The following is a 21,056-nucleotide window of genomic DNA, read 5'->3' on the forward strand; positions in this document are numbered from 1 at the left end:
AGAGTGTGTCATGACCTGACTGTAGACCCCACTCCTCTGAGAGTGTGTCATGACATGACTGTAGACCCCACTCCCCTGAGTGTGTGTGAGCAGCACATCTTACCCTTCACAGTTTGCTTTGGATCCTTATCATACTGTAGGCTCTCCACTTCACTTTCTGTTGCATCGTCTTTGGTTGGAGGTGTCTGGTTTTGAGGTAGGGCAGGGGACACCCTTGGTGATTTTGGCCCAGTGAGTGTCTTCTCCTTTATGGGGGTTAAAACTCTCTTCTGTGAATGCTCTGGTTCATGTCCATTCTGGGTCTTTAATTCAATTAAAGACTAAAAACAATTTTTAAAAATAAAGTATAATTTGCAAAATACTTTCCTTCATAATTAAGCAAAAAACTTGGCGCTCCTTTTTAGAAAGCACACGCTTCCTTTCCCAGTCTGGATATTCCTAGTCTATTTTTCTTCATAATTTGCAAATTTCCTTAAAGCATCTAGGACCAGAAAAAGGAAGATGAACAGGAAGGAAATACAGTATCCAGAGCTGAGTACCAAAATGCATCCTAATGGCTAAGAAGGGGGGAATCTGAGAAAAGAGGAGAGGCCTGGCATGTTAGGGTTAGGCCTGGAACCAAGATAGACAGGGCAGTGGTACCAGACATCGGTGTGACTTCTTCCACAACCTTGTCCCACTCCCTCTCCACCCAGTTGCTCTTTCCATGTGCGGACTTTTCAGTTTTCCTATCTTTAGTTTGTAACCTACAAATAAATCCTTTGAAAGAACAAGATAGTTAACTTTTTAACAAAGCTAAACATATTACTACAACTACCACTACTACTAATAATAATAGGGGGGAGGAGGCAGAAGAGGAGGAGATGGAAGAGAAGGAGGAGGTGGAGGAGGATGGGGAGGAGGCAGAGGAGAAGAAGGATGATGATGAGGAGGAGAAGGAAGAGGAGGAAGAAGAGGAAAAGGAGGAAGAGGAAGAGGAAAAAGAAAAGGAGGAAGAGGAGGAAAAGGCTGAGGAGGAAGAGGAGGAGAAGAAAAAGAATGAGGAGGAAGAAGAGGAAGAAGAAGAGGAAGAAGATGAAGAAGAGGAAAAAGAAAAGGAGGAGGAAGAGGAGGAAAAGGTGGAAGAGGGAGAGGAGAAGAAAAAGGAAGAGGAGGAAGAGGAGGAGGAGGAGGAGAACAACAAATGGCCAAGGAGAGGAGGCACTAATGTACCAAGAATCATGCTTTAGCTGAGGTTGTATCCAGCAAAAAAAAAGATAGCACTACTGTAGACTCCAAAACATACGTCTCTCACCAGCTGTCTTGTGGCACCATAAATAGCTATGAACTGGGAGCAGGGAAACACGGTTTCCTCTGCAGAAGACTGCCCCAAAGGCCAAGGCCCAACATACAGTCACAAACTGCAAAGCAGAGTCAGTAGGCTTTCTGAAATTTATTCAGAAAGGAGATATGGTAAAAATGTATGGCACTAGTGAAGGAGAAAAAAATACTTGTGTTCCAGGGAACTCCACAGAGTCAACATTTGTAATCATGAGCATGGGAGAACTGACAAAAGCAGAGTCACCACCTGCCTGGGAATCGATGCCTTCTCTCTGCAGAGCCACTGACACTCCCACAGTTGGGGCCAGCTCCAGAGGAACAGGAGCAAGCTTCTGCTTGGCTCGGTTTGGAGGGTCCAGGGTAAAAGCACCCTCGACTGTGACAGGATGCTGGTTAATCTCTGTACTGCCCTTCTTCAGTAATCCATTTAAAGGTATTTCTGTACTGCCAAGTGACTGATCTCCACAGCAGAGATGGATCTAATAGGAAAGAAAAATCAAAACAGGGCTTTACATTTCCCCCTTTTTCTTTCTTTTTTTTTTTAAAGATAGATTGTATGTATGTATGTATGTATGTATGTATGTATGTGTTTAATGTATATGAGTGTTCTACCTACATGCCAGAAGATGCATCAGAAATCATTACAGATGACTGTGAGCCACCATGTGGTTGCTGGGAATTAAACTCGGGAAGGACAGCTGCTGGCTCTTAACCCCTGAGCCATTTCTCCGGCAACACCCCTTCCTTTCTTAAATAGCATAAACTTTATGTTTAGTCTCATCAGTAAACTGTGCTTATTTTAATACTTAATTAAATTGAATATACTACTTTGAATATGTAGATTATGTAATAAAATAAGTATGACTTTAAATAGAAATCAAATACCTCAAGAATTTTTCGCCGGGTGGTGGTGGCGCATGCCTTTAATCCCAGCACTTGGGAGGCAGAGGCAGGTGGATTTCTGAGTTCGAGGCCAGCCTGGTCTACAGAGTGAGTTCCAGGACAGCCAGGGCTACAGAGAAACCCTGTCTCGAAAAAATAAATAAATAAATAAATAATTTAAAAAAAAATTAAAAAATAAAAAGAATTTTTCTTCCACTGTCTCATTAAGTGCAGTTCTTAAAAAATCAGCTAGATTTAAAATTTTAAAAACACCAATAATTTTTGTATTAATCACTCATCAAACATACTGAGTGTTCCTTTTTCTTCATTTTGCTTCCAGATTTTGTTTCTAAAACCAGTAAAAGGTAAGAGAAAAGCACTAGGCAAGAAGGCTCAGTCAGTGACAACCAGGCCAGAGCTCAACGTCACCACCCCTTAAAGATGCTACACACGCAAACACAGAACTCCTTCTTGCCTTTGGGAGACTATGCACTAAAGAACATAAGGAAATTAGTTTCCTCTCATATTAGCAGTAACAGAATTACGACAGACATATAGTAACTTTTGAGGCAGTGTCTTACTCTACATAAAAAGCTGGCTTTAAACTGTAATCTCGGTTCTCTCTTCTTGCTTGCATGCGAGGGAACCCTGTTATACTAGAATCATTAAACCTCTTGCTGGTTGCATCAGAAAAAAAAAAAAAACCTGTAATCTCCTGCTTCTATCTTCTGTATGCTGGTGCTACAGATTTATACAAATGTATGCAACCATAACTGTATTAAAGCTACTGGAGGTGACTTCATTTGTGAAACATTTTTCTAGTTCTTACTATGTGGTACCTGCACGCCTTTGTGAGTGTATACAAGTGAAACAGCCAGGAAAGGACCATGTCCATTTCATCACTTTCCACCATATTCTTTTGAGGCAGGGTCTCTCCCTGAACCTCAAGCTCATGTTTTGTGGTAAGGCTAGCAGCCAGCAGGTCCTGGTGATCATCCTGTCTCTAGCCCCAGTGGTGCAATATTACAGGATATGAAACCACTAATAGCTGATTACAAAGGTGCTGAGACCCAAATGTGCCTTCTCATGGTTGGGTAGAAAGGCTAATGCTTCTAACTACAAGTCCCAGTCTAGTATCTTTAGAAAACTAGAAATGAAGTTACTCTGGTCTATTAATTGCTACCATATGTGCATGCATGCACATGTGAGAGGGGTGTGTGTGTGTGTGTGTGTGTGTGTGTGTGTGAAGGTTGAGGTCAGAGGATAACTCTGTGGAGTTGGGTCTCTCCTTCCACCTTTATGTGGGTGTCAGGGATTTAACTCACATTGCCAGGCTTTTGAGGCAAACAGCTTTCCCACTGAGCAATCTCATCAGCCTTTAGATATAATATTTTTCACATGATAGAAACAAAGCAATTTCATTTATTTATTCATTTTTAAATTTATTTTTACATTCTTAATTTTGTGTGTGTGTGTGTGTGTGTGTGTGTGTGTGTGTGTACGCACGTGTGAACGCACATATGACTGCAGGTGTCCAGAGTCTACAGGAAGACATGAAATCTCCTAGAGCTGGAGTTACAGGCAGCTGTGAACCACCTGACATCAGTGCTGAGAAAGGAACTCCGGTCCTGTCCTCTGTAAGGGCAGCACCACCCCTAGCCACTGAGATAGCTCTCCAGCTCCCCAACAAACTAGCTTCATAACTTGAATGTGCATTAGAAGCAGATAAGCCAATGATATTGATAAAAAATCAAATTGAAAGTACTTTTCCTCAAGTTTTAATATTGTATACAGTCTCTAGTTTTCTAAATATCTTGGGTTTAGCAGATACTGGGTTAAATATGTTTAAGGTTCAATATCTCTAACATTTAATACCTCATGAGCTGCCCAAAATACGAAGTCTAGTAACAGAGCTTGTCTTGTAGACGGCTATGTAACTGTGCATGTTGATCTCATTATCCTACCTTCCTGCTGGTCAAAGCCAACTATCAGAGCAGATAGCAGACTAACCTCTACTAACCTCAAGGTCTGTATTTAAACAGAATCCAACTGAAACATATTTACAAAAAACAACTGCGGGTAGGTTTTATAAAACTGTAAATTCTGCCATCAAGAATTGTATCTGTGTCCTGACAGCTACCCTTTCCACTAACAGTACAGACACCCTGCGGGCAAGACCAGGCTCCCTCAGCTTCAAGTACTACCTCATAGCATATAGGATAACTGGTACAGCTCATCTTAGTAACTGGGTGGGAGGTAATGTGTTAACTCCAACAATTCTGAAGCGACTGTAATTCCAACGACTTCAAGGTTTTAATGCCTACAAAACTGAAAGGGCAAAACCATCTCTACTACAGAAACACAGTACAGGTTAGGACTAACCACAGTTTTATGTGCAATGCTTTAAAAACATCTCCAGTAGAAAACAATTTGCAGAGGCACTTACCTGCAGTTTAGAGTGAAGAGCCAGGTACACTCGAAGAATCTCCACACTGCTACGTATGCGAACAGATGCCCTCTCGGGCTCAAAGTTTGGGTTGATCAAATCACTAAAAGGCTCGTTTGTAACATCATTTCCCAGTAAAGAATAGTAAAAAAAAAACTCAGGCTGCCTTTCTGGAAGCTTCATCGTACATGGAATTAACTAAATATATAAGGAAAAAAGATTATTAGAATCTAAGGCACTCCAAAAAAAAAAATCTTCCTAGAATGTCCATTGATTTGTATTAAAATTAACTTAACAGAATTTTTAAGTTTCTGCCAAATTACCTTTTTTCCTTCTTTCTGTTGTAGTTAGTGATTTCTTTTGGTGGTACTGCTAGGAACCAAACTAAAAGTCTTACAAATTGTAAAGCAAGTGCTTTACAATTAAGCTACAGCCCCAGCTTTTGGCATTTTATGAGCTATGTCTTGTTATCTAGTACAGGTTGGTCTGAAGCTCCCACTCTTCTTGCCTTACAGTGCCCCGAGTGGTGGGTTTTAAGCATGTAGCACACTGCTTACTTCTAGATTGTTCCCAAATTACTAATTTGATTAATTTTAAAATATTTATTTTCATTTTATGTGTGTGAGTTTTACCCTCATGTATATAAATGCACCATTTGTAGTCAATGCCCATGGAGGCCAGAAGAGGGCCATGGATTCCCTGGACTGGAATTACAGGCAGTTGTGAGCCTCCATCTTGGTACTGGAAACCAAACCCAGGGCCTATGCAGTTAACGGTAACCCATTTCTCCAGCCTCTAATGTTTTGGGGGCTGGGGCAGACAGGATCAGTATGTAGAGCTGACTGGTCTGGAACTTGTAAAGCTCAGTTATGAAGCACTTGGCAAAGCACAATATACCAGGAATGTCACTTCTCAGCTGCTGGCTTGTGGCAATGTGTGACTAAAAGATGGTATTTTTATTTACTTATAAGACAGAAAACATCATCTTTTTTTGTTTTTTTTTTTTTTTGTTTTAGTTTTCTGAGTCAGGGTCTCATATAGCCCAGGCTGGTCTACAGCTATAGCCAAGGCTGTCCTCAAACAGATCCTTCTACCTCAGGCTTCCAAGTGATAGGATTACAGACATGAGCCAGTACACCAGGCAAACATGAAACATTTCCAGCAGGCTATGAATGTTCACTATCACTGCTAGGCACTATGCTATGAACATTTTGTGTCTCAGTAAGAAATGGCTTCAATACAGTCAGGTGTCGTAGATCTTGGTGAACAGTGACACATTGCCATGAGATGACACTTAGGTAAAATAGATTGTTAGGCTAAAACAAGCTTTACTGTGGCTCGAGAGATGGCTCAGTGGTTTAAGAGCTTATTGCTTTTCAGAGGACTCAGGTTCAATTTGCAGCACCCACATGACGGCTCACCAGTATCCATAACTCCAACTGCAGGGAATTCAATGCCCTCTTCTGGCCTTTGAGGGTAGCAAGCACACAAATAGCGCACAAACATGTGTGCGTGCAGGAAAAACACTCATTCATATAAAATAAATAAATAAATCTAAAAATGTTTTTTCAAGGTTATACTATAGTTAATTCTTTAAAAACCTCTAACACTGACACCACAGCACTGGACATCTAACATTCAATAAACGTGTACTAAATTGTTTTAACCTACATTTTAATGTACTTGAGAGGATTTTAGTCACATGATATGTAATTGTAAAGAAAACTAATTCTGGAGAAACCTTCAGAAATTGACATAATTGTTCTGTGCCTCCTTTTGTTTTGGTGAAGTTGAAAGGAAAGAGTATTGTAGTATGACAATGCCAATCAGAGCTCTGGCTGAAATAACGGAACAGTGTCCGGAGGACCACGCACTAGTCTTAACACTGATTACCTTGGGGAAGTTAGGGAACGTATTTATTTTCTTTCATGATGAAAAAAAAATGATATAAAAAGAGTTGTATTACAGTAGCTTTTATGTATTTCATAGTATGTTTAACTTCCAAGTAATTCCTACTACAGGCAGAGTGTCTTTTAGAAATTCTTTAACACCCTAGACTTCAGGCGCAGGATACCATTCAAAGCTTTTAAGACTTAAAAAGAGCAGTGAGGTTATACAGCAGTGAACAAGCTGCCGAGTTGTCTGCACTCTTGTAGGAACCCTCCTAGTGGCTGCTTGGCCTCTGCAAAGGACTTCAGTTTGTGCTCAACACTTTCATGCTTTCTCCTGCCTTTGAGTAAGTGCTGAGAGGAAAACACTAAGTGTCTTGGTTTCACCCAAATAGAAACAATGTAACCAGTGAGCAATCACAACCACCTTTTCCTGTTCCCAGATGCAGAAAATCACAGCTCTGCTTCCTACCGCCATACATGCCCTGTAGTGATGGACTCTGTCCTCTGAAAGAAAGCCTTTCTTCTCCAGCTGCCTTGCTTACCGTTTTATCACAGCAACAGAAAAGTAACAAATGGACGGGGTGAGAGGAGCTCATAAAACACACCAATGTTTATGTTGTTCACTGTGGTGAGTGTGAAAGTCCCATGATTCTGACACAGGAACATACTAACTTCTGCTAGCACCCATGACAACAGGCTAACGTTTTTAAGTATAAACACAAGAAAATGTAATCCCCAACCCAAATGTTCCTGACATTGGTAATTTCCTCAAAAAGTATATTATTCAAAAAAGTCAACATAGAATTCCCCTTCATTACTCCTCACAACACCACACACACAAGTACGAACACTGTCCCTTAACTCTGAAATTGGTTTACTTCTCTGACGTCAAGATGTTGAAATCTACAGAAAAATGCTTACTAGTGTGAAAAGACTTGTAAACATTTTAATACTTTTTAGACAACATTTATGAGGGGTGTGAGTCCACGTGTGGGTATGTGCACGTGAGTACAAGTGCTCACAGAGGACAAACATGATTTCATGTCTTACCTGTTCCAACTGGGTGGCAAACGCTATGGTCACTGACAAAATAAAGGGGTCAGTACAATACTCTGCTGGTCCAATCTGATGGTACCCTCCTTCCTCATTCAACACTGCAACAATGTCCTTTGGGTCAACTCCTGACAGGCTAGCAGAAACTACACAGACAAAAACACAACTACGTTAGACTGTAGTTTCCCATATTTTACTTACTATGTGGCCCATTACTTACTTACTATGTGGCCTAAGCCGGCCTTGAGTTTATAATTGTCTTGTTTTAACTTCTTATGTGCTGGAATTCAAGCCCGTGTCACAATGCCTGGCCCATTAATACACATTTGAAAACTCACTATATGGATTTATTTAAGAAGTTAGCCATTTCCATGGACACAGTATTGCAAAAAGTTTCCTTTATTTTTTTTCTAGGAAGCTTTAACTTTATTTTTCTATACATCAAAAACAATATTCTGAAGTAAAGTATTTTTTAAAATTACTAAGTAGGCCTGTACATAGAAAAGGAATATAATGCAGGTTTCTTTATGAACTTATGAGCTCTGGAGTGAAGAATATACTAGACTCTGCTGAGAGAGAAAGGTGCACCAACAGAGACCAGGCACGTCCCATACAGACATAGTACATAACAGACCCAGGAGCAAGTACAGGCTAACACAGCCAGGGAAATCAAGGCTGAGGAAGCCTCATGGAGCAGCCTCATAATCCCAAATACTGGGAAGCAAATGGACTCTATGTCCAAGGCCTGCCTGCCTGACACAGGTCTAGTTTACAGCCAGCCTGGGCAACTAGGATACTATTTCAAACCAAAAAAGTTGATAACAAGAGCTGATGGCACGCCTCCTTAGTAGGACGCCTACCCAGCAGTTTGAGCTCATGTTCACTGTCCATTATTAAATACAAAGCAAAGACCTAAGACAAGAGTGGCAGATCACTGAGTGAGGACTGACTACAGAATGAGCTGTTGCAGGACAGACAGAGACAGACCTCCGCACACTGAGTTACAAGGGAAAACCATTTAAAGGAATTGAGAAGAAACCAATACAGTCAAATGAGCACCAGTGTGAAAAGACTAGATAGTTCAAAGGTTTGCAAACTGATTAACGATGGAAAAGGAAAAGGACAATACACAAAAGTAGAACTAGATAAGAGTGCTAGGGGATGCAGCAGAACAGGCATGCTTGGTGCTTCAACTGCATGAACAAAAGACAGTGGGACTGCGTCATGCACGGCTTATGAAAATCTGCGTGCTCACACTGCAGCAAGCAACCTTAGCGCTTCACAAAGGAATGTGTTACTGTAGCACTGGCTAACAACAGCCTACAGTTAGGAGCAGACACCTAAGACAGATGTTGAAATCCCAATCCCAGGATCATTAACTACCTGTATCAGAAAACTGTAAGTCCTTCAGTTTCCATCTTTCCTTCTACAAAGCTTTTATGTGGTTGCTGAAGATCAAATTAAACTCTGAAAGTGAAGCACTCAGCATGATATTGGGCACTTTAACATGGGCAGCCCTTGTGGTAAGGCTGAGCTCAGGAGTTAAAAACAGTAACTATAATTGGTTTCTCCAGCTGCCGGCTCATGGTGTAACAACAGTTGGATGTTGAGGCAGAAGAACTGCTATAAATTTGTTGCCAACCTGGGCTACACAGTGAGTACTACATTGCAAAACTATCTAGAAACAACAACAACAACAAAGAAAGCACGAGGTTTCTTATGACCAAGGAAACAGGCTCTAAGTATGGAAATAAGGATAACTATCGTGACATAGAAAGGAATTAAAAGTGTCCATTTGAATACATACTATGCAACATCAAAAACATATGGATAGGGCTGGAGAGATGCCTCAGGGGTTAAGAACACTGGCTCTTCTTCCAGAAGTCCTGAGTTCAATTCCCAGCAACCACACGGTGGCTCACAACCATCTGTAATGGGATCTGACACCCTCTTCTGGTGTGTCTGAAGACAGTGACAGTGTATTCAAATATATAAAATAAATAAATCTTTTAAAAACTTTTTAAAAAATATGGATAAATGTATACAAATAGGTGTATGTATGTTACAGTTCATGTGTCTCTTCCAAAATTCAGGAGCTGAAACTTAATGGCAATTGTGATGACGGTCTTAACATCAGCGTCTCAGGCTGGACAGATGCTTAAGAGCATTGGCTGGTTCTGCAGAAGACCTGGGTTCAGTTTCCAGCACCCACATCACAATTGTCTAGAACTCCACCTCCAGAGGATCCCATGACCTCTTCTGAAAACTGAGCACACAGAACACACCTACATGCAGGCAAACACTAATCCACAGAAAAATAAAATTTTAAAGCAGCAGAGTCTTTATGAGGTAGTGAAGTCAAGACAGCTCCTTTAGAATGGGACTCGCTGTGCTCATTAAGGGACTTGACAGAGGATGTGCATTTCTTGCCTGTAGCCTTCTATCACATGAAGAACATCAACAAGACCAGCATTAGATACTGGTCTCTTCTCAGACATCCAAGCCTCCAGAACTGTAAGACACTTCTGTTCTTTACACATCACCCAGTAGCACATGCTAAGACTATTTATGTATTCAAGCATATATATTTATGCATGTGCATGTAAACACATGTACACACATTACATAACTTTGTCTACAAAAGGATCTGAGAGCAATAATGAAATAGCAATTGTTATACCTGGCACATGAGCTTTTACTCCTAAACATTTTTAGTAAAAGAAAGTAGAGGTCATTAGAGGAATGGCTGAACAAGAGCTGAAAGACAGGTAATACAAACAAAACCAGAACACCTTCCTGTGCAGAAACTGTAATTCCAGTGGTATGACACCTGAGAGGCAAAGCCATACAGATAGCAAAAAAGATCAGTAGCTGTCTTAGTACATCTGTTACTGCATCACAATACTTGAGACTAGATAAGTTATAAAGATAGTACCTTACAGTTCTCATGGCAGGGAAGTCTTGACCAGTCTTTTTTAGTGAGACCCTTATTAATGGGGATTCTTCAGGTCCTGAGGTAGTGCAGGGCATAAGACTTCAAAGATGGCCCCACTCCAGTGATCACTAACTTACTCTCCCAGTAACATAAGAATCCATTAGTCCATGAACAGAATTAGTTCATTCATAAAGGCAGAGCCCTGCAGTACAGTTAGTTCTCAAAGGTTCCAATTCCAAATTCTATTAGGACTTTAGAAATTAAGTCCCTATCACATGAATTATTCTCTGGGTGTACCTAACCTACAACTAGGACCTGTGGAAAGAGAAGGCTAAACAGGCAGAGCACAAAGGACACCCAACAGTGAACCTCTTCTAAATTTAACCAGATGGGGTACATGGCATCACCCCAATCAAAGCCCCTGACTTAACATCCAGTGTATACTGACATCCAGTGCAAACTGGACTTGTGGTGAGCATGCACCAATGATGTCTCATCGACTGCATCAACATCAGAGTGCTGAGTTGTAGTGGATGAGTTGCTCCCGTGAGTACACACTGAAGGTATGGGGCACGTTCTGTACTCTCTGAGTTCACTACTACGATGCCAAAGTGTGCCAGCTATGCTGGTGCATGTCTCTATCCCAGCCCTTGGCACGCAGAGGCAGGCAAATCTCAGTGAGTTTATAAATGTGTGTGTGTGTATCTCCAAGTAAACTATACAATGAGACTCTGATTCTAAATAAATAAAAATTTTAAAAATGTACCTAGACATTTGTTAAACTACAGTCAAATAATAAACATATTACCTTTGAGGGCTTTCTTATACTAATCCTGGAAAGAAACTTTTTCTAAGTAACAATTTTTAAACTATAAAAGTATTTGTTCTATTATCTATAAAGTTAAGAAAACAAAAGCTCTCCCAAGTTCTCAGAATTATAAGTAAGAGCTGACCTCTGTCAGCAAGTGTTGCACAGTCACCTGTGCCCACAATCCTGTGTCTGCCTGGCACACTGGGTGAATCGGCTTATATTCCTGCGTACAGCTTCCAGGCCATCACCCTTCCTAAAGTAAGTACACAGAGGAACTTGTGCAAGAAGGTCTTTATGAGAAGATGCACAAAACTACATACGGCAGTGCTTACCTATAACCCAAACAACCAAGAAGCAGAGGCAGGAGGATAAGTTGTACAAGGCCAGCCTCGGCTACACAGTGAGGTTCAAACTACTTGAGACCCTCTCTCAACACAAACAAACAAAGCAAAACAACAACAAAACCTACCAGAGACAGAGATGTACAAACCTTTTCCATCCCGAGGCGGGGCTCCTTTTGCTTTAAAACTCTCCACCTGTGCCTTTGTATCTGTTTCCAAAGTGATGCTTATCTGTACCTCGGACTTGAATTTGGTGTATTTGTTACTCAGCAACTGGTACCATTTGGGTGCCTAGATAACAAAGCAGAAAGCACCATGATGTTTACAGGGCTAAGTACTCAGAATGTTCATGAGGTTTTCACCTTTTCCCTGCAGCCTTCTCAGTACTTTTCCCCTCTTAAGAAAATATGAACCCAGGATATGGTGGCACAGCCTTTAATCCCAGCTCTAAGGAGGCAGAGTCAAGCAAATATCCAATTTCCAAGTCAACTCGTCTACACAGTGACCTCCAGACCGCCCAAGGCTGCACAATGATGCCCTGGCTCAGAGTACAACAAAATTTCTTTTCACACCTTCTTCAAAAGAAATTAAAATTGATTAGGAAGCCATCAACTACATTTCCCTTCAAGAAACATACTGAAGTGTTCAGACAGTCTTCTCTGTTCCCATTCCAACATTTTGTCAAGTAAGTATCACAGGGGAGAAAACAATACACATCTATCTTCAGCCTTTTGTCTCCAATATAATAACATCCATCAATAACAAAAGCCTAGTTAATCATCTGTTCCCATAACTCCTTTGCTTAGTGCTGCTTTTAGACCTCTTTTTTTCTACTCTGCCTTGATCCTAACAACTAAGAAAATGAAAATGTTATGACTTGTGCTCTGAGTAGAAATGGCCCCCATAGGCTGATATAATTAAGTCACCAAGGAGTGGAACGGTTTGAAAGGATTAGAAGGATTGGAAGTGTGAGCTTACTGGAGTAGGTGTGACCTTGTTAGAGGAAGTGTGTCACTAGGGATGAGCTTTGAGGTTTCAAAGGTCCATACCAAACCCAATCTCACTCTCAGCCTGTGAAAGAAGAAGCCACTCTCAACTACTTCTCCAGCACTGTGCCTGCTATGCCTGCTAGCCTATTACCATGCTCCCCAACACAGCGATAATGAACGAAGCCTCTAAAACTGTGAGCAAGGCCCTAATTAAACATTTCCCTTTACAAGAGTTGTCACAGTCTCTTCACAGCATTAGAGCAGTGACCAAGGCACTACTAATAAATAGCATAAAATGTTAAAGAAAAGGCCCTGTCCTGGGCAGAGACGGACAACAAAAGGCCTTCTCCTAGGATGTGGTAGACTAACTACCTGACTACCCACAAGACAACACCCTCAGAATTTCCAGTGCCCAGACCAGCCAGAACACATGGCTCAAACCAGGACAAAGTGTACCATAGGTACAGGAACCAGTCAGCAGGGGTATCATTTCACACCTATACATACATTTAACCTCAGATGCACACAAATAATTTAAATATAAATAAAAATGGAAAGAAAAAAAAACAATGAAGGAGATTGAGAAGACACTAACTTTAAAGTTTAAAATAAATTTTATTGTAGCTGGCACACGGCACTATATATATATATATAGTGTGTATATGTAGCACTTTAAGAAGCTGAGGCAGGGTCCATGTGCTTGTCCTTAAATGAGCTTTTGTTGCATGTTGTAAAGTACTATAAAAACCTTTAAAAAATAGGCTCTTTTAAAAAGAGCCTACTATAATATAATAATAATAATAAAAAATATAAGAAATATAAGATTTATAAAAGCCTGAAAATGACACATCAATAAAAAGGAAAACTTAAGGCAAACCTGTAATCTCAGCTACTTAGGATCCAAGGCCAGCAGGGGTAACTCAGTGTGACTCTGTCTCAAAATAAGAAGAGCTACAGATGCAGCTCAGTATAGGATGCAAGTCCAGCACAAAAGAAGTCCTATCTTCAACCCTGAAACCCAGGGCAGAGCCAGAAGCGACATCAACTGAAACCTACTCAATGTTTTTATCAGAACAAAAAACATTGTCTATTTTGGTATAATTTTGTTGGTGCTGTTTTGTGTGGGGCAGTGGGGTAGGTGGGGTAGAGGTTCTAGACATGGTTTTCTCTGTGTAGCTCTGGTTGTCCCAGAGCTCACTCTGAAGACCACACTGGCCTCAAACTCACAGATCCACTTGCCTGACCCCCAGAGCTGGGATTATGGCTTTCGTGGCTGGTTTGAGGAGCTAAGATGCCAAGGCGAGTGTGACCACAGGCAGCAAGAGACTTCTCAGTACTCACAGGCACAAGCCAGAGCACAGGGTCAGGCTGCTGCTACTTCAAACTGTCTCTAAAAGTCATCTATTTAGGCTTGACATGAACTTTTTAAATGTCAATTTAGAGGCTATTTGGGAGAAGGTGAAGTCTTACTATGTATGTAGTCCAGGCTGACCTCAAACTTGTAATCCTCCTGCCTCAGTCTCAAAAGTGCTGGAAAGTATCAAGTTTCACGAGGAAGATTAGGGAAAACAGTGTCCTGAGTCAGGATTTAGTAGAACAACTGAGGGATACAGCTACAGGGATACAGAACTAGAAAGCAAGGGAGCAACCAGGACGCTGTGATAGCCAAGGTAAGAAACTATGGCGGCTCAGATGGGGCAGCCGTGAAGATGCAGAAAAGATCACACGTGGACAAAATCACTTGCACCGATGGCTATGAAAAAGGAGCAGAAACGTGTCCAGCAGACTTTTGGATTTAGAACTTGGGAAAACCAAGAGGGGTGAGGAATGTTAACTGAACCAAGGGCCCTGGAGGAGGACAGCCTCTAAGAGAAAAGCTCGACCTATGCTGTGGGTGGTAGTAACTTTTACACAGGTTTGAGCTCCAGAACAAGTTTCTTGGAGAGAGACACCTCATAAAGACAAGTGAAAGGTTAGAATTTTCAAGTTCAACTCAAAAACTAAAGCATGAGTCTATACATCATCCTGAGGCCATGATTTACCACTGGCTTGGTATTCTGTTCTTTCATATGGTATTTATTTAATAAACTATTAATCATAATAATTAACAAAGCCAAAAGAACAATACCTGCTTTGTTTCTTGAGCTGTTCTTAAGTCCAAAACAATGTAGCCTATGGTTTCCTTGGCAGAAGTCTGAGGGTCCAAGGCGAAGCACTGGAGTTTGATAGGAGTGCGCTGTAACCTGCAGTGATGTACATGAGGAACAGTGAGGCTTTCCTATCTTAAGTTAGCTTTCTTGAACCCTTAAGATAACTGTATCCTCCAGATGACACCTTTTTTGGGCCACATACATACTTAAGACCTCACCTTCTCCCAAATAGCCTCTAAAATCTGACATTTAAAAGTTCGTGTCAAGCCAAAATAAATGTTTTTTAGAGACAGTCTGAAGTAGTAGTCTTTAGTAGACAGTCTGACCCTGTGCTCTGGCTTGTGCCTGTGAGTACTGAGAAACCTCTAGTCTGTATTTTCTAAATGATTCTTTACTTGGAGCGAACTATTTTTATCTATTTATCTGAATACCAATTAGGTCAGTTCTTCCTACACAGCTATGACATATCCAGTCCTCTGCAAGTCAGAAATTATCATGAATGTTTAAAAGTGACAAAAAAAATATTTTTCTTATATACTACTATTCCATATAAAAGACACAGATTTGCTTTCAGCTTTTTTTGTAGCTTAAAAAAAAAAAGGAAACTTAATAATTAAATGCCACAAAATCTAACTACTAAAATTTAGTAATAGATCACTTGGCAATGTTCTGTGAGATGACAATGACTGGTATAGTGTGGTCTTTCTGTGACTCTGGGAAACCCTATTCCAGCTCATGCACAGAGCTGGCATCACTGATCCAATGGAATCACTATTTAACTCCACTTAGCACAAATTCACTTAGGAATTCTTAGCCTAAATGGCCAAAGGACTGCATCACATGGTGCTAAGACAATTACATCTCATACAGAACTCAGCTTAAGCAAATATTCTGAATGCCAGTGAAAAGATAAAACTTTTGACATTCATTAAGAATAGCCCTTCAAGCCGGGCAGTGGTGGCGCATGCCTTTGATCTCAGCACTTGGGAGGCAGATGCAGGCAGATTTCTGACTTCAAGGCCAGCCTGGTCTACCAAGTGAGTTCCAGGACAGCCAAGACTACACAGAGAAACTCTGTCTCGGAAAAAAACAAACAAAACAAAACAAAAACAGAAAAAAGAATAGCCCTTCAAATAAACTTATGTTCTAATCCAGCAATAAAAGCAGTAAGAATTCTTGAATTTTGCTAATTTTCTGTTCTGATTTGATTTGGTGCCAAAGTGACAAGGGCGTTTTGGTGGTGGTTCTTTTTTTCTTTTCTTTTTTTCTGAAACGGGGTTCTATGTAGCCCAAGCTAGCTTTGAACTCCTCCACCTCCAAAGTACTGGGATTAGAGGTAAACCATACTATGTCCAGTTTTTAGAAATATATTTTTAATCATTTAATAAATAAAAGTACTGTTGTTCTTGACTGTTTCTAGTCATAAAGTTCATTTAAAAAAATGTATACTTTAAGTCCAGTTGAGGCAGGAGCCTCGGCCCCTGTGGGTGGCTCCATTCCCAGGCGGGGAGTCCTGAACATGGAAGAATACGGGAGGGTGAGCTGAGCCAAGCATGAGTGGACCACAGCACCGCTGTGCGGCATGCATGGGTCACCGCACCGCTGTGTGTGACCGGCTGCTGCAGGTTCCTGCAACCCTGACTTCCCTACAATGACATCTGTAGCCTGAACTCAGGGCTAAATTACCCTTCCTCCCTTAAGTTGCTTTCATGAGGGTGCGTTATCACAACAATATGAACTAAAACTAAGAGAGACCCTGTCTCAAAAGCAAAAATGCAAAAACAATCAACAAATATGATTATCATCATAATCAGTAAGTTATAAAACATAAAAAGCTATAAGAAAGGACAAAGACGTTGACAGAAGTTGAGAGTAGCCTCACCTGTGCTGATGAAGGACTTTCCTGTCAATCTCCCAGGCTAACTCAGTAGCAAATTCTGGCTGGTCAGTATGGTCGACAGGATCAGTGGCCAACTGCTCTCCATCAAACTTTGCTTCTACCACAAGCATATGCTTTGGACGTTTGGGGAAATGGCGACCTGAAGAAAGAATACACACATACAGAAATCAGAGGACCACTTAGTGCCTGTTTTAAATACTGATGTATGCTACAGGTAGCTGACCGGCATGTTGCATAAACTATCCCTCAAATGCATCTGCACTTATTTTCATAAACTGGAAGCTGTTATTTAGCAATTATCCCTTCTTCAGCACTAATGTGACTATGAATCATTTCGGATCCTGTTCCGATGTACTCAGGCTCAGCAGGTCTCGGTGGGCCTGAAAGCCTGAATTTCTAACAGGTTATCAGGCCTTACAGCATGAGTGCACCCACTCACTTGCGCACAGGGAAATACATTAAAAGGATAAATGAATGGTAAAATAAATGGCTTCAAAAAGAATAAAACAGGTACTTGTCCTAAAAAGAAAACTAAGGGCCTAAGAGAAAGAAAATTTCAAAACGGGAAGAAAGTAAACAGCAAGTAAGAATCGCTAATCGTCCTGCATGGAGGCAATTAGTTTGGCTTTCACTCTTCTGGGGGATCACTGATACGGGAATTTTAACCACTATTAAATAAATACCTACTCCCCCGTTCTTGGTTAGGAATTAAATGGGTAGAAAAGACCAAATTTGTTGAGATGGTGGTGCACATATATAACCCCAACACCTTTAAAATGGAAGCCAAGAGCCTGGATGATGAGACCCCAAAACAAACCCTAGCCAGGGTCTGTCAGCAGAAGAAGCTGAAAAAGAACTGCACCATGTGGAAAGCACTGCAGCAAGACACACACTGTGCCACTGCTGTGATCCAAACGCCTACCACCTTCACAAGTCACCCTGTGACAAACACAGTCTTCCCATCAAAGAGAAAGTAAAACTGGAGTGCCAAGGTAAGGGACAAAACGTTACCAAGACTGTGCCAATGAGGTGCTTAATAGATGGTCCAGGGAGGACCCCATCAACACAACCACCCAAACCAAGAGAGGCAATCATTGCAACATCCAGTCCATCTTGAGAATTTCAACAATCAGTCACAAAAGAAATACTCTGGTTTTAAGAAAGTAAGAAAAGGACCCTAATTCAGCCTTAAGAATGTCAGGTGAGGGACTAGAGAGATGGTTAGATGCAGGCTTGCTGCTCAATTGTGAGGACTGATGTTGGGAGTAACAAGCCAAGCAGCCTGTGATGTAAGTGCAGCTCCTAGAGCATTAGCTGAGACACCAGGATCACTGTGGGAGGCTGGCTCCCAGCTTCAGGGAGAACAGGCAGAGTGGTTGAGGAGGTGATTGGTCTCTGGAATGGCTTCTGGTCTCTAAAGGCATGAACAGGTATGCACATATGTGCACACACTCACACAGATACAAAAGTAAGTAAATCTGAAAACATCCTTTAACAATGTCAGCCTGAGGCTCTTTTTTAAACTCTGTCCTGGTTAGTTTTTTTGTTTGATTGATTGGCTTTGTTTTGTTTTGTTTTGCCACTTGGCATAAACTGGAGTCATCTAGGAAGAAGGACCCTGAATGGAGAAAATGCCTCCATCTGATTGGCTTGTAGGTAAGAAAGTCTGTGTGGGGTCAATTACTTGATTAATGTCAGCTGTGATGCAGGCTGTGGCAGGTGGTCTTGTATAGTATGAAAGAAAGCAGGCTGAGGCAGTCATGGGAAACAAACCCGTAAGCATCGTAGGCCCTCCATGGACTGCTTCGGTTCCTGCTCTGACTTCCCTCAATGATGACCTGTATTTGGGATGTAGGAGGAGATAACCCTTTCCTCCCCAGGCTGCCTTGTCTTTATCACAGTGAGAAGGCAGCCAACAGAAACCTTGTGTTTCTATCCTGGAACCCAGCACACAATGGTTTTGCCCGACATAGAAATTCAGTTCCTTTTAATAAGGACATTTCTAGACATGTACCGAAGAAATTATAAGTAGCTCAATGTAACCGGAGTCCTGGGGATATATGAAATCTAAAGGGTGGGCAGAAGTTCTTAACAGGAAGGGCCATGTTTACTATTCTAAGAGTATAGTAACCCCTTAGAACTCTGAAAAAAATCAAGACAGTATCTACAGATGAGAAAGATCATTACCAGGTAGTTCAGGGCACCAGCTATTTCTGGAAGGGAAGAAAATGTTAGGTAAACAGACTGAGATCATTACTACAAGTTAGGGGATAGTGACGGTCTAAACCCAGGCATGCAGTGGAGAGAGACTGTGTATGTAACACCTACAACAAAATCAGCACTTGGTGATTGTTTGGAAGATGGGGATGGAAAGGGAATAGAGGAAAGCTGATTCACTCTGGTTCTTTCTGACCAAGTACAATATTCCTAAATATTCACCTTCCTCTTGCGGCCTTGTTCCACCCGCTGCCATGCTCACTCTCATTGTCCTGGCTGATCTAGTCACCAGAAACGACTTTCTTTCATGCTTGTCTGTCTAGTGCTAAGGAAAGAAGCTACTTCAATCACTACGACTGCCAAGCCCATGCTTATGGTCGTATCACGTTATTAGTATAGTGCAGCCCATCAAATGGTGTTTTGCACATTAATTTGTTCATCCCAAGTAAACGAACCCCTATATCACAGAAGGCAGGAAATCACGACATTCTACTTTTTCATAGAGAAGGACCTAGTTCTAAATTTAACAGCCTCTACCAACCAATTAGAAGTCAACGGATTATTTAAGTCTTGTGGGGTTTTGTTTATTTGGGAGTTTTGTTATTTGTTTGTCTGTGGGTGCAGTAGACCAGGTAGGCCTTGATCTCACAGAGATTAGCCTGCTCTCAGCCACCTGAGTGCTGCAGTCAGTTAACTACAATGAATCGAGGCCACATTTATTGGACGGCTTCTTTTTTTTTTTTTAGGTTTTTCGAGACAGGGTTTCTCTGTGTAGTCCTGGCTGTCCTGGATCTCACTCTGTAGACCAGGCTGGCCTCGAACTCAGAAATCCGCCTGCCTCTGTCTCCGTTGGACGGCTTCTTTTTCCACACCTTAAGTGCTTTTTGCAGCTAGACCATCTGTCCAGCCTTTGTCATCTGATCCACTCCTAATTTGCTTTAAGACCCACATAACTGCCATCTCCTCAGGAAAACATTCCCCAAAAGAAGTGGTCATCCCAGCTTGACATACTGCCCACTTTACTTACACTCTAAGCTTCTAGACCTCGAGCCATCTGCATTGCCAGCACAGCGCCTGACATTCAGTACGTCCCCGATAAACAAATGCCATTCACTCAACAAATATGCAAGGATAGCAGTACACCTTAACCATTGTTAGTCCCCTAGGTAGGCCATCAAGACATGAAAAGGGAACAGTCTCGACAATAGATCTGAAATGGTACAAAGCTTATATTAAAGTCAATGGCAAAGTTCTTACAAATGGCATTAGCGGAGACTGCTGAACAGAACATGCTTTGCAGGCACTTTTAGCGCATATATAAAAGCCATCGACAGGCTGCTTCTGATGGAAATCGTTTTTTCTACATTCTCTGGGGCTACGGCTAGTCACGCTAAATATCACTTATCCCTAATAGCACTCACGTTCCCCGGAGAGATGTTTAAATCAATTGCCTAACAGACCTCGCTCCAATGCAACTGAACAAGTCTTCGGGGACCACAAAAGCAGAGATGACAGGGTTCGTAAGGTTAACAAAGCTTCGGTCACACATTACTCTGCTGAGGTTCGGGAAGCAGCAGTTGCAAAAAACCCGAGGCCGCTCACCTTCGAGGATGGATACGACGATGAGCAGCTGGTCAGACTTGGGGACCATGGTCGCGGCGGCGGGGTCTGCAGGAAAGAGGCCGAGTGAGTGCGCAGGCCGGCCCCGTTCCCCGAGCCGCCGCCAAGGCCCTAACCCAGCGCCGGCTCGGCGAACGCTGCTCCGCTGCCCGGCCCTGCTGCCCAACAAGCCCGCCACCCCGGCACCTTTTGCCGCCTGCTAAGCAGCTATTCAAACGCCCGGGCAGCCGCAGCGGACGCCGCCGCGCCCCGCTTCCGCCTAGCAACCAGGCCCGCAGGCCGAGAGCCCGGGGGAGGCTGGAGGACAAAGGGCGATAGAGACCAGGGCAGTCGAGGATAGAACGCCCATCTGCCGGCTTCACCTCCCGCCCTTTGACGCTCTTTCCGAGAGCCCTGGGGAGACTCGGCTGCATTAGCCCGCAGCGCCGCCTGCTGGTGGCACGCGGAAAGGCAGGAGACTTGAACCACCCCCTGACACACACACCCTACCCCCCACCCCC

The 21,056-nt window shown here is 42.1% G+C and overlaps 1 protein-coding gene across 2 annotated transcripts in view; it reads right to left on the reverse strand.

Moving 5' to 3' along the window:
• The window catches only part of Cep120 (centrosomal protein 120), a 64,742-nt gene extending 43,902 nt beyond the window's left edge, over nucleotides 1-20,840 (reverse strand). Inside the window, exons 1-9 of one of the 2 annotated variants that reach the window (XM_028777179.1) lie at nucleotides 20,743-20,840; nucleotides 20,539-20,604; nucleotides 16,702-16,858; nucleotides 14,798-14,912; nucleotides 11,830-11,971; nucleotides 7,591-7,739; nucleotides 4,649-4,846; nucleotides 1,572-1,799; nucleotides 104-320 (exon numbers count right to left, since the gene is read on the reverse strand). In XM_028777179.1, coding sequence (XP_028633012.1) covers nucleotides 104-320; nucleotides 1,572-1,799; nucleotides 4,649-4,846; nucleotides 7,591-7,739; nucleotides 11,830-11,971; nucleotides 14,798-14,912; nucleotides 16,702-16,858; nucleotides 20,539-20,587 — 1,255 coding nt within the window. In that variant the 5' untranslated portion in view covers nucleotides 20,588-20,604; nucleotides 20,743-20,840. The remainder of the gene's footprint in view (nucleotides 1-103; nucleotides 321-1,571; nucleotides 1,800-4,648; nucleotides 4,847-7,590; nucleotides 7,740-11,829; nucleotides 11,972-14,797; nucleotides 14,913-16,701; nucleotides 16,859-20,538; nucleotides 20,605-20,742) is intronic. The other variant, XM_028777180.1, reaches the window with a different exon arrangement.
• Nucleotides 20,841-21,056: the final 216 nt, after the last annotated feature.

Source organism: Grammomys surdaster, unplaced genomic scaffold (assembly GCF_004785775.1).
Source record: "Grammomys surdaster isolate TR1022 unplaced genomic scaffold, NIH_TR_1.0 278, whole genome shotgun sequence".
Classification (NCBI taxonomy): Eukaryota; Metazoa; Chordata; class Mammalia; order Rodentia; family Muridae; genus Grammomys; species Grammomys surdaster.